Genomic DNA, 15,749 nt, shown 5'->3' with positions numbered 1-15,749 from the left:
GCTGTAAGGTGAAGTGTAGAAGGCTGAACCTGCACACTTGCCTGTGGGCAGACCCCCATGCCCTCCTCACTGTGTCTAAATATGAGACCAGAGCTGCATCTACAGCATTGTGACCTAAGAGCCTGCCACTCAGTCTGTCCTTGGCATGGATAATGTGGCATCTGCTTTATAACACACACCTTCCCCTCCCCACACCAGCCAGCACACCACAATCTGCACTGACCCTGAGGCATGACCACTCTCTGAGGACCTCTCTCCTCCTCTTTCCCTTTATAGAAGTTCATCCAAACTAGAAGAAAACAAAGTGCAGATTGCCCACCAAACATTTAATGAAGCCAAGCAGGATCTAGAAAACAAACAAAGTTTTCCTCCTGTTTCTGGATGAAAAAATAACTCCTCATTAAATGAAAGGGAAAATGGTCTCTGCCCTGAGGGATTGTTGGCAAAATCCCTGCTGCCATTCATCTGTGTGTCAGGAATTATGGGGCATAACTGAGAAAGCAGAGCCAAGCTCCTGGGGGAAGGAGCTCACTCACACCTCTGCTAAGGCCAGCAAACAGCACAGAAACCCTCAGCATCTAAACCCTCGAAACATGAGTCTGTGTCATGACATGATGAAGATGCTTAATGGCTTTTCCCCCTCTGTTGTAGGGAGACCAAGGAAACAAAGGACCTCAAGGATTCAGGGGGCCCAAAGGTGACACTGTAAGTGCAGTAAAACACCCCTTCTGCTCAAATTTTGGGCATGACATCCAAAGGAGTCTGTTTCGTGGGTTTATCGTGGCTTGTCTCCCTTGGTTTCTTTGAAAGGGATGAAGGCATTCCTTTCAAAAATTAGATGTTCAAGTCTGATTAAAGATGCTTAAGTAATAAGGTGCCTACATGCTGCTTACAGCCTAGAGCACAGGGATCAGATCTTACATCTCCATCCCTTGAAACCATCAAGAGCTTTCCCACATGCTGCAGCCAGCATTGGGCCCGTTTCCTGGGGTGTCCTAGAAGTGGTGCCAGACCCATGTGAACAGGGTAGGAGCCAGCACAAACTGAATGAAATGTCCCTACAAGGTTTGTTACCTTTGTTGACTTATTGCTCTTAAGGGTCATGTCCTGGATAATGCAGGATTTATTGTTGATTTCTAGGGCAGACCTGGACCAAAAGGAAACCCAGGGGCTCGTGGACTCATAGGAGAACCTGTAAGTCAATTGGATAGGATGCAAGTCTCACTGTTGTCATGCTTGCAGATGATAAAACATGCTAGTAAATAACTTGCATTGTACAGTCTTTGCTGTCACAATTCTGCTCTGCAGGTCTCTGTCACCTCCAGTTTAATTCCTGTTGGACTAGACCCTAGTTGTACTGCTCTTAATGAAAAATCTCCCAGTACAACTGGAGCTGGACCCATTGCCAAAAGCTTCTTTGATGTGAATGTGTTTTGCAAAGCACAGAGTCTCCTTAGAAGCCTAACCTGCGTGGTGTGTGGTTGCAGGGCATGCCTGGCAAGGATGGGAGGGATGGAGCTCCTGGACTCGATGGTGAGAAGGTTTGTAAAGTCCTACTTAAACACTGCAGGGAAGATCCCTGCACCTGTCCCATGTGTGTTGCAAAGCTACTGATGCTTGTCGAGAAACAGCATAGCTGGAAAGCTTTTGCTTCTAAAACATTTTCTGGTAGTGTAACTATTGAAGAAAAGTGAAGTTGCTGCTATTCATTAATCCCAAGGAAATGCCCCAAAGGAAGATGCTCATATGAGCCATACACATATGATCTAAACTCAGCCATGTCCCTCTGCTCAGTGGTTCCTGTTGGCTGACTCTAAGCCTTCAGAGGTGTCCTCTCAGAGCTGTTGACAGACATCTGTTTATTTCAATTGCTGCAAGGTGCTCTCAGGTACTAGCTGCCTGGTTTTTGGATGGGGATCTGGTAGGAACACAGACTGTGTGCTCCAGTGGAAGGCTGGGAGCTTCCAAGGGGCTGGGAGAGTACCTGGAGCCTCTTGTAGGCACAGCAGGTTCTTAGTCCTGCATGTGTGGGAAGGAAGAAGGTGACAAATGCCTCTTTAAGCATGTGTCTCCTGCCTGTGTCAGACTGTTTTACAGCAGTGGATGGTCCCTCCTAACCTCTCAATGTCCACAGGGTGATGCAGCTCGCGTGGGTGCTCCTGGAGAGAAGGGACCCAACGGACTGCCCGTGAGTATGGCAGCAGGACCTGTCACCTTTGGGTGCCTGTGTGGAGAGATCTTTCCTGGGCCAGCTTGTGCATCAGCTCACAGGGAGCCCCTCTTAAGCCAAGAGGAAATGTACTTTTCCCACCAGGCAGAGAGGGGACAAGACAGGACAGAAAACCTCTGAAGTAGCACCAAATACTGTAACACCCTGGCTGTCAGCCACTCTGGCTCTGCTTAACGTTTGACCTTGAGAGGGAATTTCTGATTCCCATCCCAATGATCTCCATCCCTTATGCAGGGAGGTAAGATGTGGGATACAAATGATCATAATTTAACAACAGCCTGAGCTCTGTTCCTGGCTTACTTATGTCTGTTGGCAAAATGTTTCATCTCTCCAGTCTTCCAACTATTTAAAGCAAGTATTTCATTCTTCCTGTCTTACAGAATCTTTTGAACACCCTTGAGAGAGGTTTCTGCTGTGCAAAATGTGGCTGCTGCTGGTTTTTATTTGTATATTCCTCCTCTTTGCTCTAATTGTCAAGGATTAGTGTACATGGAGCTGTTAGTGCAGTCAACAAGAGGGAAATTGAAGCCATAATTTTCATGGTGAAAGCTGCAGAAATGTAAATCTTCCATTCCTTCAAGCAGACATTGCTTCCTGTATATCAAATCAGACCAGAATACCAGATCTAATAACTGTGCTTTTTCTAACATTGCTTTAATATTGCTTTTCAGGGCCTGCCTGGAAGAGCAGGTATTAAAGGCTCAAAGGGTGAACCAGTAAGTGAATCTCTTTAATGATGGGTTCCGGTGCAAAAGGTACTAAGCTTGTCACAGCAAGGCTTCTCAGCTTTTGGGGGTTGGTGTCCACAAGAAAACCCTGGGAGGACTTACCCTGAAAGGACAATGCCAGCTCTGGCTGTTTCAGGGAGACACAGCAGAGACAGGCAGCAGTGGTTTAGGAAACCTCAGAAAGAAGGAAAGATTCACCCTTCTTTCCAAGCCCCAGGAGGGAACCCAAAGGCTGAGCATCTGCAACCAGCAGCAGGATTTGCTCCTCTTGCCTTTGGCAGGCTTTTCCCCCATCTCAGGAGAAAAGCTTCCACAGAGCTTTAGATTTGTACCTACCTGGGAGAGAAATCTCAGCCTCAGGCAGAGAAGAGCAGAGCAGCACAAAGCTGTCCTGGAAACCCTGGGGTGTCTGTCCTTCCCTTTCTCAGTTCCCCCTCCTTACCATTGCCAGAGCTCCCACAGCACACTGCAGGAAGGTTTCTCCCTGCAGCAAGGTGGTGCAGAAATGAATGCAATGGGCTGTCTTGAGCAGCAGCTCCCAAAGAGCATCCCTGTCTCACTGCTGCCCTTCAGCCCTGGGGGGGATGTGGCAGCACTGCCCTGGGGCTGGAGCCCTCCCTCCTCCCAGGGCAGGATGATGTGCAGCTCTCCTCTCCTTCACATCTCTCCTGTTGAGGGGTTTGTCCTCTTGGTCATAAAACTGCAACAGTTTGAAGCTGGTTTTATTTCCTGATCCAGGTTTTGACTCTGCTCTGTTTGCTACTCTGGGTTGGACAGAAAAGACTCTCTGAAGCTGTGTCCTGACTGAGTGTTTGCTCTCTCCTCTGTAGGGCAGTCCTGGGGAGATGGGAGAGGCAGGACCCTCTGGAGAGCCAGGCATCCCTGTACGTATCCTCATCACCTCCATTCCTCTTGAGCTCTGGCTTTGCAGTGAAGCTGGAGTTGCATGCTGCTGCCCTGCACAAACAGAGCTTTCTGTAAGGTGATGGCTGCTGTGCCATGCATGGAAGCCCATGGTGGTGAGGGCTCCCAGGCTGCCCTGGGATGCGTGGGGCTGCCTGGATGGGCTCCTCAGAGCCTGTGGCAGAAGTCAAAGCCCACCAAGGCAGGTGGTGTGAGCTGCTGGATGGGGCAGCAGGGCAGGGAATTTGGGATTGATTTCTGGCTCTGCAGTGGGTTGGGAAGGATGGGTTTGTGGCTCCTACGTGGCACAGCTGACTCCGGTGTCATTGCCAGGGCGATGTGGGTGTTCCTGGGGAGAGAGGTCTGCCAGGACCCAGAGGAGCAACTGTAAGTACAATGCTGCCTGTAAATCAAATAGATATCCAAATAGAGTTCAGTACATGGGGATTACTCTCTGGCTAAAGTAAAAGGCCACATTCTCTCTTGGTATTGTCTCTGGGGAGTTTTGGCAGCACAGGAATTACTCCCCAAACTGGGTCAGATCCTGCTCTCACTCTCTGCTCAAATTGTTCAAGAGGTTTGTGGAGCTGCTACAGTCAGACAGGAGAGACTGGACAGTCAGCAATTCCCTCATTAGACAGTAAAAATATAGTTCAGCTTGTGCTGAAAGCAAGTCATTAATGAAGCAAAACTCCCATTGAGCTATTGCAGTGCACATTGTCACCAGCACAGGAATCATGAAATCCTTGCCCTTCTTCTGTTGCTTTCTTTGGAGCAGTAGAAAACTGCAAAACCTGCAGCCATACAACAGCAAGCCTGGGAATTCTCCACCTTGTCATGGTGAATGGCAGGGGCTATAATGCATTAGGAAGTTGGCAGATAGTTGGGAATCTCTTCCCTTTCACTTTTCCCTTTCACAACCATATGGTCCCACACCACACCAGTTATCAGGTGAGGACTTTGATCATACATTTCCTTCTCCTACTCAGTATTATAGCAGCAGGATCTTGCTGAGCTTGCAGAGGTGAGCCCTTAGGAAACAGACTCCCATACACAGCTCAAGCAGTTCTCACTTTGTCAACTGACAGCTTCATGAAACCTGTGGATTAGAAACCACTGACGTTGTCAGTGGAGCATCTTCTGCTTGCATTGCATTCCCTGTGTCTTCTCAGAGGCTAGGAGATAAATTGGAGCTGCAATCCAAACCTGAAAATAACTGCATGGCTACTTATAGTGTTCCTGCTGCACAACAGAGATGATAATAAAGGATATCAGGGTGATAAAACCTGGTTTTGTTGACACTACTAAAAATGCTGGGAGACCTTTTATTTTGTCACTCCCCAGCTGCTGCCACTATTGTGGTTGGACCTGACCTTCCAGTGGTTTTGTTGGGCTCCTCTCCTCTCCTCTCCTCTCCTCTCCTCTCCTCTCCTCTCCTCTCCTCTCCTCTCCTCTCCTCTCCTCTCCTCTCCTCTCCTCTCCTCTCCTCTCCTCTCCTCTCCTCTCCTCTCCTCTCCCTCCCCTCTTAATCTCATTTTGAAATCCAGAAGCCTACAGCAAATCTAACATGATTTCTGGTATGTGCCACTTGGAAGAAATTGAACTGGATGATGATTTATCGTTTGTGAGCAGCTGAAACTTCCAAGGAGAGAGAAATCAGCCTTAGAAATAAACTGAATTACTAATGTTTGCTTTCAGGCCTGCAATTTTTCATCAAAATAGCTGTCCCCACTAAAGGTGTCCTGTTATTACAGCCAAAAGCCAAGGGGAGTCGAGCTTTGACTTTATTTAGCACAGCATTCCAAAGATTTCTTCCCATCTGGTGCCTGTTGGGTTCCACTGTTAAAGGCACCAGCACAGCAAAGTCCCTTTGGATGCAGCTCAATGGGGCTTTCCTAGAGCTCTGGCTTTAGAGATCTCAAAGCTCCTCAATGAATGACAAGGAAAAAACAGACTGGAAAACAGAAACCACAAAACCAGCCTTCTGAAGATACTGCTGCTTGATTTCAGCAGATTGCCTCCTTCCTCTGGGCAGAGCCTGGTTTCTGCACCAGGTTAGGGACTGGCTGAGCTGGAGAACCAGGCAGGGACAAGGGTGACTGGTTTAGATCAAACATTGAGTCACACATCACATGAGGATTTCTTCCTATTCAGGGACAGAAAAAAAATGATGAGAGGCAGGTGGATGTTCAGCTACCAGGGAGAATTTGTAGGGCTAACAATGAGGGATAAATTACTTCAGGAACAACTCCAGATGGGATTTTAACACAGGGCACAGCTGCACTGCAATCCAGCAGACAGATGGGTTCTTGGGCACACACAGACTGTGCTGACCCATCCCCTGCCCAGGGCAGAGGGTTTGAAGTTCATTTGTGTCCCTGAGATGACTGTGGAAGGAGACAAAGCTGAAGTCCCACCTTGTGACATGAGTTTACCTGAGGCATCTATTTCCAAAAGACACTACAAAACCAGATTTTGATGCCTAAATGACTCAGAGCTGGGGTTTTTTCACCCAGAATTTTTATCATAGATGTGGTTTTTATCAGTAGAAAGCAACAGAGACTCTTAATGGTACCTTTTGTGTTCTGCCTGTTGTTCTGCTCTGCAAAGCATCTGCACTAGCAGCAGCAGACCCTGCTGCTAACAAGTACATCCAAGCAGATAGATGCAATTGCCATTTTTCATTCCCAAGTGTGTGCAGCACATGTTCTACAGCAGCTTCTTGCAGAACTGGATCAATTAAAAGCACAATATTGCTGTAGCAGATCCCCTTTCATGTGTATTGTCCTATGCTGTATCACTTTTTGCTGTTGATCTTCCCTGCATGATTTGTTCTCAAGCATTAATATATACAAATAAGCATTCTGTTAATATTAGCAAAGCTCAGGAAAGACCAAACACCACTTCTCAGTGGCTCACCAGCTGTGCCAGTGTGCAGAGTGTGCTGCAGGGCAGAACTGCAGACCCTTTCTCTGTTAGGAGTGAGCCAATTTATTACACAATGACTTGCCTGGCTCTGGAGTCTCTCCTTACCAAAGCTTGCTTTTCTCTTTTCAGGGACCACTTGGTCTTCAAGGCCCAATAGGAGCCCCTGGTGTCAGAGGTTTCCAGGTCAGTATGCTGACAGGGTGATGTGATGTGCACTGTGTTTTGCCAGGCCACTGTTTTCTACAAGACAACTGCACAACAGCAACAAGTGACAGGGAGAGATGTCTTTCTGCTTGCCAGAACCAGTTTGACACCTCAACACAGTACAGCTGAAAGAGCACCATAAGAATACTTTATATTTAGTATTTGTTTGCCTGTATGTCTTCAGGGAACTCCTCCTCCCTTCTTCCCTGGAGACTCTTGTATTTCTTCCCCGCTTCTCAAGGGCAAGTGTCCACAACCACTCCACTCCCCAGTGAACGTGGCTGAAAGCCAGTGTATGGTGCTGCCTTCCAGGAGCATCACTTGGGCAGATGGGATTGTGTTAGGGAAAGCCCCAGGCCTGGGGCATGAGGCAGAGTGGCTGACCTGGGCTGGGAAACAAGCAGGAGCTGCAGGAGCTGTACCAACCAGTGCAAGTGGTCCCTGAGGTGGGAAGGAGAGAGCAGAGCTAACACAAAGGACCTCTTTGTACATGTTACAGAGACTGGTGAACTTTGGAGATGTCAAGGTGTGTAGACTGCCCTGTAAGCTGCAGGGTAATGCACTGTGAGCTGTAGCTCTTTGTCTCTGTTTTGCTAACAGGGTGCCAAAGGTGCCAGCGGTGAACCCGGCCTTCCCGGCCCAACTGGAATCCGTGGAGAGTTGGGTGACAGGGTAAGGAGACATCTGCAATTAATTCCTGCTAGGGAGATGTGCAATTAGAGCATAACAGGGTCCTCAGACATGGTGTGGCTGGTGCCACCCTAGCAAACACAAGCAGGCTTGGTAGCAGGTGGTATGTGGAGTGACCCTGTCCATCCTCTGAGGCTGCTGCGTGCCCAAGGCAGAGGCTCCAGCAGGCAGCAGCACCTCCTGGCTCTTCTGCTCTGCTCTTCTCTCAGTTCAGGAACTTCCACTGCTTTAGACTGGGTGGATTATTTAAAAGAGACTTTTGGATCCTATCCTAGCCAGAATGGAGGATTGTTTGGGTTTTTTCCCCTGCTCTCTGTGCTGGTTTCTCCAAAGCCTTGCTCCCTGTCAGCACAGGAGAGCTGGCTGATGCTTTTTGCTACTCAGATGCATGAGTAGGTTTTTCTGGATTGGTTTCAGTTACAGTTTTCTCAGTGATTTTCTTTCTGAACAGCAACACACCTGGGCCTCACACCTCACAGTCAAGGTGGCTTTTTGTTTAAATGAAGTCATTCTCATTTAAAAGAAGCCAACAGGGCAAAGTGAACAGCCTTTGTTAGGGGTGTGCAGGAGAACAGTGGCAGTGTGTTCACTGCCTCCCTGGACTCCAGCTTTAAGGTGAAGTTTCTGTGTAAGCAATCACAGCAGCACCATGAGGGTTTCACAATGGCCCTTCTGTGCTGGCTCCAGGCAGGTTTCAAAAAGCCTCTTTAGGGGACTGTGAGCCTGGGAGCGTGGAACAGGAGAGTTATTGTGGAGCTGCAGGGTTCTGACTGCATTCAGGGCTTCACTGCAGTGAAAACATACATCCAGAGGGGAAGGGGCCCTTGGGCAGAGCAGCCTGGTGTCCAGAGAGAGGGAGAATATTACACTTAAAGCCAGACAAAAAAAAAGTAGGTTTTATTTCTGGCTCTGAAGTGTAGTTACTCTGAGATTTAATTGTTGATTGTTTCTTTACACTCCAGCTCATTAATAGCTTTGTCCAGGAAAGCTCCTTGTAGCAGGTTTAGATAAAGCTGGAGACTTTCCACCTCCAGGTATGCAACTGGTACAGAGGAACTTCCATCTGCCCAGCCAGTGCCACTGAGGCTGGGGACAGCCACATGTGCCCACCACAGGTCTCCTCCCAGCCATCAGCACTGCCGACTGTACCACTGGGCACAAGATCTGGGCTGGGAGGACTCTAAAACCTCACACTATGTCTTCAGCTTAAACAAACAGCCTTTGCCATGGTGGGTGATGGCACCTACAGAGGGGTGGACAAAGAGCTTGGCAGACACTGCCCTGGGTTTGCTTTGCTGCCAGCCCAGCCTGCGGGTCCTAACATGGGCAAAGAGAGTGTGAGTACAGGATCCATTCAATTACAGTGTCCCGGCTGCCATCACACCTTCCAGACATCAGCTGTGACTCTGTGCTTCCCTTTGGAAAAATAAAACCATTCCCGTGAGCCTGAGCTAACAGGTACTGATAGGCTTTTCACACCCCTTGACCTGACTGTGGTTAGAAAGGAGCACAGCTCTAAGTGCTGGCCTCAGAAAATGGAAGAGGTTTAGTGCATTTGACTATAAGATCCAAATCAGCATTGAGGTGATGTATAAGCCACGTTGTTGGGGTGGGCTGGTGGGCAGGGGAAGGATTTGGCTGCTATTGCTGACTGAGGTAGCAATGAGCAAATACTTTTTCCTAAGGATTTTGATTATGATGAAATTCCTGAGGATTCTGGATGCCAGCAGCCACCTGGAGCAACGTCTGTCTCTCAGCTCCATACACCAGTTGAAGCTTGGCCAAAAAATGTGTAACTGATAGGGTGACACAGATGTGGGGACATGGAGCTGATGTCCCAAAGGCCTGTCACTTGCTGCTGCTGCTAGGAATTACTCCTGGTGTAATTTACAGTTTTGAATCCAAATGTTTTGGACTAAGCTTTTCTTTAAGGGACATGATCTTTGGTGAATAAGCTGGGTGCTAGTGCCATAAACTTTCATGAAGCCCTGAGACTGTGTGAAGTTAGAGGTATAAATCTAAATGATTTGCCATCAGCAAACATAAACTGGGAGTTATAAATAGCTGCAGCCATTCTTGCCTTTCCACACTCCATAGTCTGTTTTGCTGAGGATTATTTCTTATTTAATAGAAATCCCCTCCTCTCTTTTAACTCAGTGCTTGACTTGAGCGAAGTGACCTGCCCTTGTTAGATGTGATTGTTCTCTTCAAAGTTCCTGTTCTGCTGAGCCATTGCCAGATCTAGTTATTAAAACAACATCCATTTGCAGATGCCAGCTTGATGAATGTGCTGTAGAAATCCTCTCTCAAGGGTGAAATGCTTGAATTTCCCATGTAGATTTTGCAATAGAATGAGAAATCCAAGGTTTTCCTGACGTCCTTGTTGGCTCAGTTGTATGGAGCTGAAGTCATTAACAGGGCTGAAAATGCCTCATGTGGAATCCAGGTAGATAAAGTTGGAAGGATTTCTCAAGTTGGTAATCAGTTCATCAACTAAATGTATTTTATTGCTGTGACTGTTGTTCTGTGACTCAGTCAGGAGCACCCAAGCAAATCCCCAGGAAAAGTGACAATCTGATAAAGCCTGGAGAAAACCCCCTGACTTTTTGCCTTTGTCCTTATCCATTTCATACTGTGCATAAATTCAACCTCCTTCTCACATCTTCAGGTGTGAAAGGCAGAGATCAGTCACCCACCAGTCTCATCCTGCACCTTGCCCTTGAGTTTGTGAACTTGCTGGTTTGGTTATGAAATGACATGGCAAGAGGTCTGAGAAACTGCCCTACCACACAAACTGGTTACTGCAGAGAGTACTACAAAGCTAGCAAGGATGCTTCAGGTCTCTTATTTCTAAGTAATATGAAGGAGATTTGGACCCTCCTACTTGGCAGTTGGGAGACTAATTCCCAGCCCCTTGCTGAGTCTGACCGCACCAGGAATTCGCAGGAAGAAAACAGTTGGAGCTCATTTCCTTTCTCTCTTCTATTTATTCCCAGGGTCCTACTGGTGTTCCTGGTCCCAAAGGTAACCAGGTAAGTGATAACTTTCATGCTGTAGTCAGCAGAGGCATTTCAAGCATACCTCAGGCACAGCCTTTCACAGCACAAACTGCTTTTCCTCCCTCAAATGAAAATACTCAGGAGCAGGCACCAACTAAATCCTCTTTGGTCCCCTTTTTTCCTGGGTTGCTTAAAAAGATGTAGTCTGCTGTAATGGAGATGCATGACAATGCTGTGACACAACTGCCAGGCTCTTGCTTTGTGTCTGGTAGCCACGAGGCAGCCGTGTACTTGCTCCTCACGTCGTGTTCCTCCCCAGTCCAGTTTCGAGGTGCAGCTCTTCGCTGAGCCTCAAGTGCCTGATGGAGAGGATTCATCCTAGTCTCAAAGCTTGCCTCACTCATTTAATCTTTTCCTTTTTGCTGCTTAACTGCTATAGTTGAATTAATCTCAGCAATGAGCTTTTGAGCCAGTTCTCATCAGCTAAGTGACTGTCATTAACACACGCCTGTGTCTTTGCAGAAAACCAGTGCTGGTTTGTTTACTGGTGTCAGTGTGGTCTCTGTTTTGTTGCTAAGGGAAAGACCAACCTAATCTCCATTTGTCTTGAAATAACTTGCTCTCTAGAGCCACAGAGTCACTGTAACAAGGCTCATTACCTGCTCTAATTGCTAGGTAATAAACCTTCTCTGCTGCAGAGCGTTGGGCAGGGGGAGCGTGGCTGGGGGTGGTTCCTGTTGCCCCCAGTGATGCTCCATCTGCTCTTGGCTTTATGGGAGGATCAGCAAATTGATGCTCCTTGTCGTGGCCAGTAAAATTAATGTCACCAGAGCTTCAGCCACTCTTACATTACAGTCCCCAGGAGTGGAGAGGGATGGCTGTCACCAAGTGAGGGATCGTTTCTGTTCAGAGGTTGGATGAAGCTGTTCTGCAGACAACTCTTTCTGCAGAGAGAGGGCAGAGGACACAGTTACACCGAACATGAGCATCACAAATCCACCTTTTCTGTGAGACCCAGAGCCTGTAGGACCTGGAATTGAGATCCTCTGTAGGAGGAATTCCAGTGCCAGCCTGTGGATGTGTTTCATAGCTGCCCCGCCAAGGCTGTCAGAGATCTGTGTGAATTCAGCCTTTCATGCAAGGACCAGCTTGTTGCAAAGGGCACCTGGTCCTTGTGCAAGCTGCTTTGCAACACGAGTGCCATTGTCAGCTACTGTAGAGTTCAGCTTTGAGAAAACACAACTTCCTCTTGCTGGAGCAGCTGTAGAAGTTGCTAAGTGGCCTCACCTCCCTTAGGAGATGGGACTATCCAAGTCTGAGTGAGCCTATTGTAGATAATCCTTGTGCACAAATAGGTGCAATGTTAATTCTGGCATCTCATTTTCAGGGCATTGCTGGAGCAGATGGCCTCCCAGGGGACAAAGGAGAACTGGTAAGTGTCCTTATATTCAGTAGAATTGACTCCTCAAATAACAGATGTGTCTAAGGGCCCAGCAGCAGCCAGGTTGCCAGTACCCAGGGCAAGTCTCAGCATCAGAGTCCTCTCCCTATTGTGCCAGGGCTGAAGCTGAGCTCCAGCATCCTGTTCTCCTTCCTGACCCCTTTTCTAGAGAAGCCCATTAGGGGTTGTGTCTGTGTCCTCGTGGCTTCCTGGAGCTTGGGAGATTTGGGGTTAGATGTGCATTTCCTGAATGGATTGTTCTTTCTTATTTGCTTTTTCTTGTTAACAGGGTCCCTTTGGTCCCCCTGGCCAAAAAGGAGAGGTATGTGTCAGGCACTGCAGGCTCATGCCCTGAAAGGTTTGGGAGTGAAATGTGCTTATCATGTCTTTTGATGATTTATCTCCATGAACAATGCTCTGGCATCATCTCCTAGAAGCATGTTTTCCTCATGGTTGTACTATAAAATCTATGACAATGACATTTTTTCCTGGCATTCAGAATGTTCAGATGTGATTGATAACCCTTGTGCAGCAAGTGCCCTGTCAGCCACGTCAGTTAGGGAAACCTGGAGTCAGACTCACAGAACCATTTTGGTTTGAAAAGACCTTTAAGATCACCAAGTTCAACCCCTGCCCTCACCCTGCCCAGCCCAGCACTGACCCACAGCCCTCAGCACCTCAGCTCCACGGCTTTGGGATCCCTCCAGGGCTGGGCACTGCCCCAGCTCCCTGGGCAGCCTGGCACAGGGGCTGACACCCCTCTCAGGGAAACAGCTCTGGCTCAGCTCCAACCTCAACCTCCCCTGGGGCAACTTGAGGCTGTTTCCTCTCGTCCTGTCACTTGCTACTGAGGAGCAGAGCCTGACCCCCAGCTCCCTGCAGCCTCCTGTCAGGGAGCTGCAGAGTGCTCCTGTCTCCCCTCAGCCTTCTCTTCTCCAGGCTGAACAACCCCAGTGTCCTCAGCTGTTTCCCACCAGACTCATTCTCCAGACCCTTCCCCAGCTTCATTGCCCTTTTTTTGACACTGTCCAGCCCCTCAGTGTCCCTCTGGCAGTGAGGGGCCCATCACTGACCGCAGAACTCGAGGTGCAGCCTCCCCAGGGCCTTTAACTAACCCTGAGAAAAGAACGGACCACGTCTTTAAAGTCTTGAGTATTTTCTTCTTCATTACAGCCAGGAAAAAGAGGAAAACTCGGTCCCAAAGGTGCCCAAGGACCCAATGGGACAGCTGGAGTACCAGGGATCCCAGGGCATCCAGGGCCCATGGGCCATCAGGGGGAACGAGGTATCCCTGGCATCACGGGGAAACCGGGGCCTCCGGTGAGTGTCAGCTGCTGCTGGGCACGGTTACAGGGCTCTGAGGGGACTGAAGGGGTGGTGGATTTTGGATAAATATTCAAAATATGAAGCCCTGCCTTTGAGCAGGCCAAAGCAGGTGACTGTGCAGGTCCTGACAGGGCTAACAGCCTTGCATCAAGGGTTTATCACTGCAAAAACAGCCTGCAGGCTTCAGAGGTCAAGTGTCCCAGAGTGGGTGCCTTGGAGGACTCCTCTGACAATAACAAACAGTGATCTGTGTCCTTTGGAACGGGCTGTAGGTCACTGTTCTTGTTACAAAACTGATTTAGAAGTTGTTCATTTAAAAACACAACTCCTACTCACCACTTCAAAAGTTAGACCTCGGGCTTGGTCCAGAGCTTGGGTTTCATCATTCAAGAAAGGCCAAAGAAACTCCAGGCTTATTGGGAACTAACAGTAAAATGAATCTCTGCCATCAGTAGAACAGAGCTGCTGAACTGAAGCTGGCATCTTTTGAAGAGGGGGAAGAACCCCATTCCTCTTCATGTGGGACCCTGCGCTCCTCAGTGAGCTGCTGGAAGTGTGTTTTGAGTCCTAAAGCTTCTGTTGGGGGTAACTGTTGATAACGTGGTTTAAGGACAGACTCTCCTGTTCCTTGCAGGGCAAAGAGGCCAGTGAGCAACACATAAGAGAACTCTGTGGGGAAATGATAAATGGTGAGTATTATTGACAGAAACATGACTTGGATTATCATACTTAGCTGAAGGTTAATAGATCCTGAACATGACACTTGTTGGGTTTGTGTCCTAATAAGAAAAACAGATGCTGACCTTTAACATAAGGGAATGATTGAGGAGGTCACCTTGGTGTCTGGGATGTCTTTCATTTCTCTACACTTGGTATTTTGAAATGATTCATCACGGCAACATGCAACATGTGCTGGAAGCAGCTTTGACACAAGTATCACAATGGCTCGTGTCACTCTGTCCCCCTAAACTTCAGCTCCCACCTCCTCTCCCCTCCAGAGCAAAACATCTGTCTTTGCAGCCCCTGCTCTGCATTCAGAGGTTACATTTGCCATTGGGGATGAAGGGAAACTCTGAAAGCTCCTTTCACAAAACTCACTTTAATGATTCCACTATCTAGAATATTCCTTTGAAGTGGTTTGGAAAGAGGAGCTATCCCTGGCTTTAAAACCTGCACATCTCTGACCAGAATCTCCCTCTGGAGATGTTAAAACATTTTTTTAAAGCCAGAGATGAGCTGGGGGGACAGATCCAATGTTTCCTTCTCCCAGAAGCAGCAAGTGCGTAGGAGTGACAAGGTGACGAGGATCTGCCCGTGCCTGCAGCTCTCCATGTTCAGCTGCTCACTCAACTAGGGACACTGATGGCACTGATGACAAACAAACAGCCACTCCAAGAGGGAAGATGGTGGACATGCAGTTGTTAATTGTCCTTTTCAGATCAGATTGCACAGCTGGCTGCTAACCTGAGGAAGCCCTTGTCTCCAGGAATGACGGGTCGGCCCGGCCCAGCTGGACCCCCAGGTCCTCCTGGAGCCCCGGGAAGCATCGGGCATCCTGGGCCTCGTGGTCCCCCTGGCTACAGAGGGCCAACAGGAGACCTTGGTGATCCTGGTCCCAGAGGTGAGACTTAAACCAACCTGCTTCAATGTTGTGCCCTCTGAAAATAAATTGCCAACTCATTTCAGCAGTGGGGGAGGAGACGATCAAAAGATCAGGCCTTGGGCAGGAGCTGCTGTTCCAGAGGGCAGTTCTGCATCTTTAGGGGTGCAGTGTAAGCAATGTGATGTCCTGAGGATTCTGAGGTTCTCTTAGTCTTTCCCCTGTCCCTGGGTCCAGCTGCAGTACCCAACTCATTGTTGAATTTGTCTCTTTATGATTAAAGGTGACACTGGTGAAAAGGGAGATAAAGGACCTGTCGGTCAAGGTATTGATGGGCCTGATGGTGATCAAGGACTTCAAGGTAAGGCTGTGCAAACAGTTTAATAACTCAGGACTGAAAGAAAGGCTTTAAGAGGGACAGCTCTGCATATCATTGGCAGTACATAATAATCAGTTTGTCCTACTAATGGTGACAGTAGAGCTGTTTTGCTGGTGGTACAGCAGAACTTCATTAGCACAGCCCCTCTTCACACCACTCTGCAATGCTCTGGCAACTGGCTTTGAGAAAAGGCTGCTGGGACACACAGGCTCTGCACTTGTTCTTGGTTTCCTCTGCTAATGGCTGTGACAGATCAGGAGCTTTTATAGATCATCAAGTCAGAATCCTTCTTAACTACACCCACGTGGCTGATGCTGCCAG

At 48.3% G+C, this 15,749-nt stretch overlaps 1 protein-coding gene across 1 annotated transcript in view; it reads left to right on the top strand.

Moving 5' to 3' along the window:
- Nucleotides 1-15,749, top strand: part of COL9A3 (collagen type IX alpha 3 chain) — a 35,497-nt gene that overhangs the window by 18,161 nt on the left and 1,587 nt on the right. The window contains exons 16-31 of the mRNA XM_062009449.1: nt 652-705; nt 1,141-1,194; nt 1,488-1,541; nt 2,135-2,188; nt 2,902-2,946; nt 3,789-3,842; nt 4,195-4,248; nt 6,919-6,972; nt 7,594-7,665; nt 10,680-10,715; nt 12,070-12,114; nt 12,413-12,445; nt 13,297-13,443; nt 14,084-14,138; nt 14,888-15,070; nt 15,333-15,410. Coding sequence (XP_061865433.1) covers nt 652-705; nt 1,141-1,194; nt 1,488-1,541; nt 2,135-2,188; nt 2,902-2,946; nt 3,789-3,842; nt 4,195-4,248; nt 6,919-6,972; nt 7,594-7,665; nt 10,680-10,715; nt 12,070-12,114; nt 12,413-12,445; nt 13,297-13,443; nt 14,084-14,138; nt 14,888-15,070; nt 15,333-15,410 — 1,072 coding nt within the window. The remainder of the gene's footprint in view (nt 1-651; nt 706-1,140; nt 1,195-1,487; nt 1,542-2,134; nt 2,189-2,901; nt 2,947-3,788; nt 3,843-4,194; nt 4,249-6,918; nt 6,973-7,593; nt 7,666-10,679; nt 10,716-12,069; nt 12,115-12,412; nt 12,446-13,296; nt 13,444-14,083; nt 14,139-14,887; nt 15,071-15,332; nt 15,411-15,749) is intronic.

The sequence above is a fragment of the Colius striatus genome, chromosome 16 (genome assembly GCF_028858725.1).
Source record: "Colius striatus isolate bColStr4 chromosome 16, bColStr4.1.hap1, whole genome shotgun sequence".
In the NCBI taxonomy this organism is placed as follows: domain Eukaryota; kingdom Metazoa; phylum Chordata; class Aves; order Coliiformes; family Coliidae; genus Colius; species Colius striatus.
The sequence above is the reverse complement of the archived record's forward strand: the minus strand, read 5'-3'. Positions and strand labels throughout refer to the sequence as shown.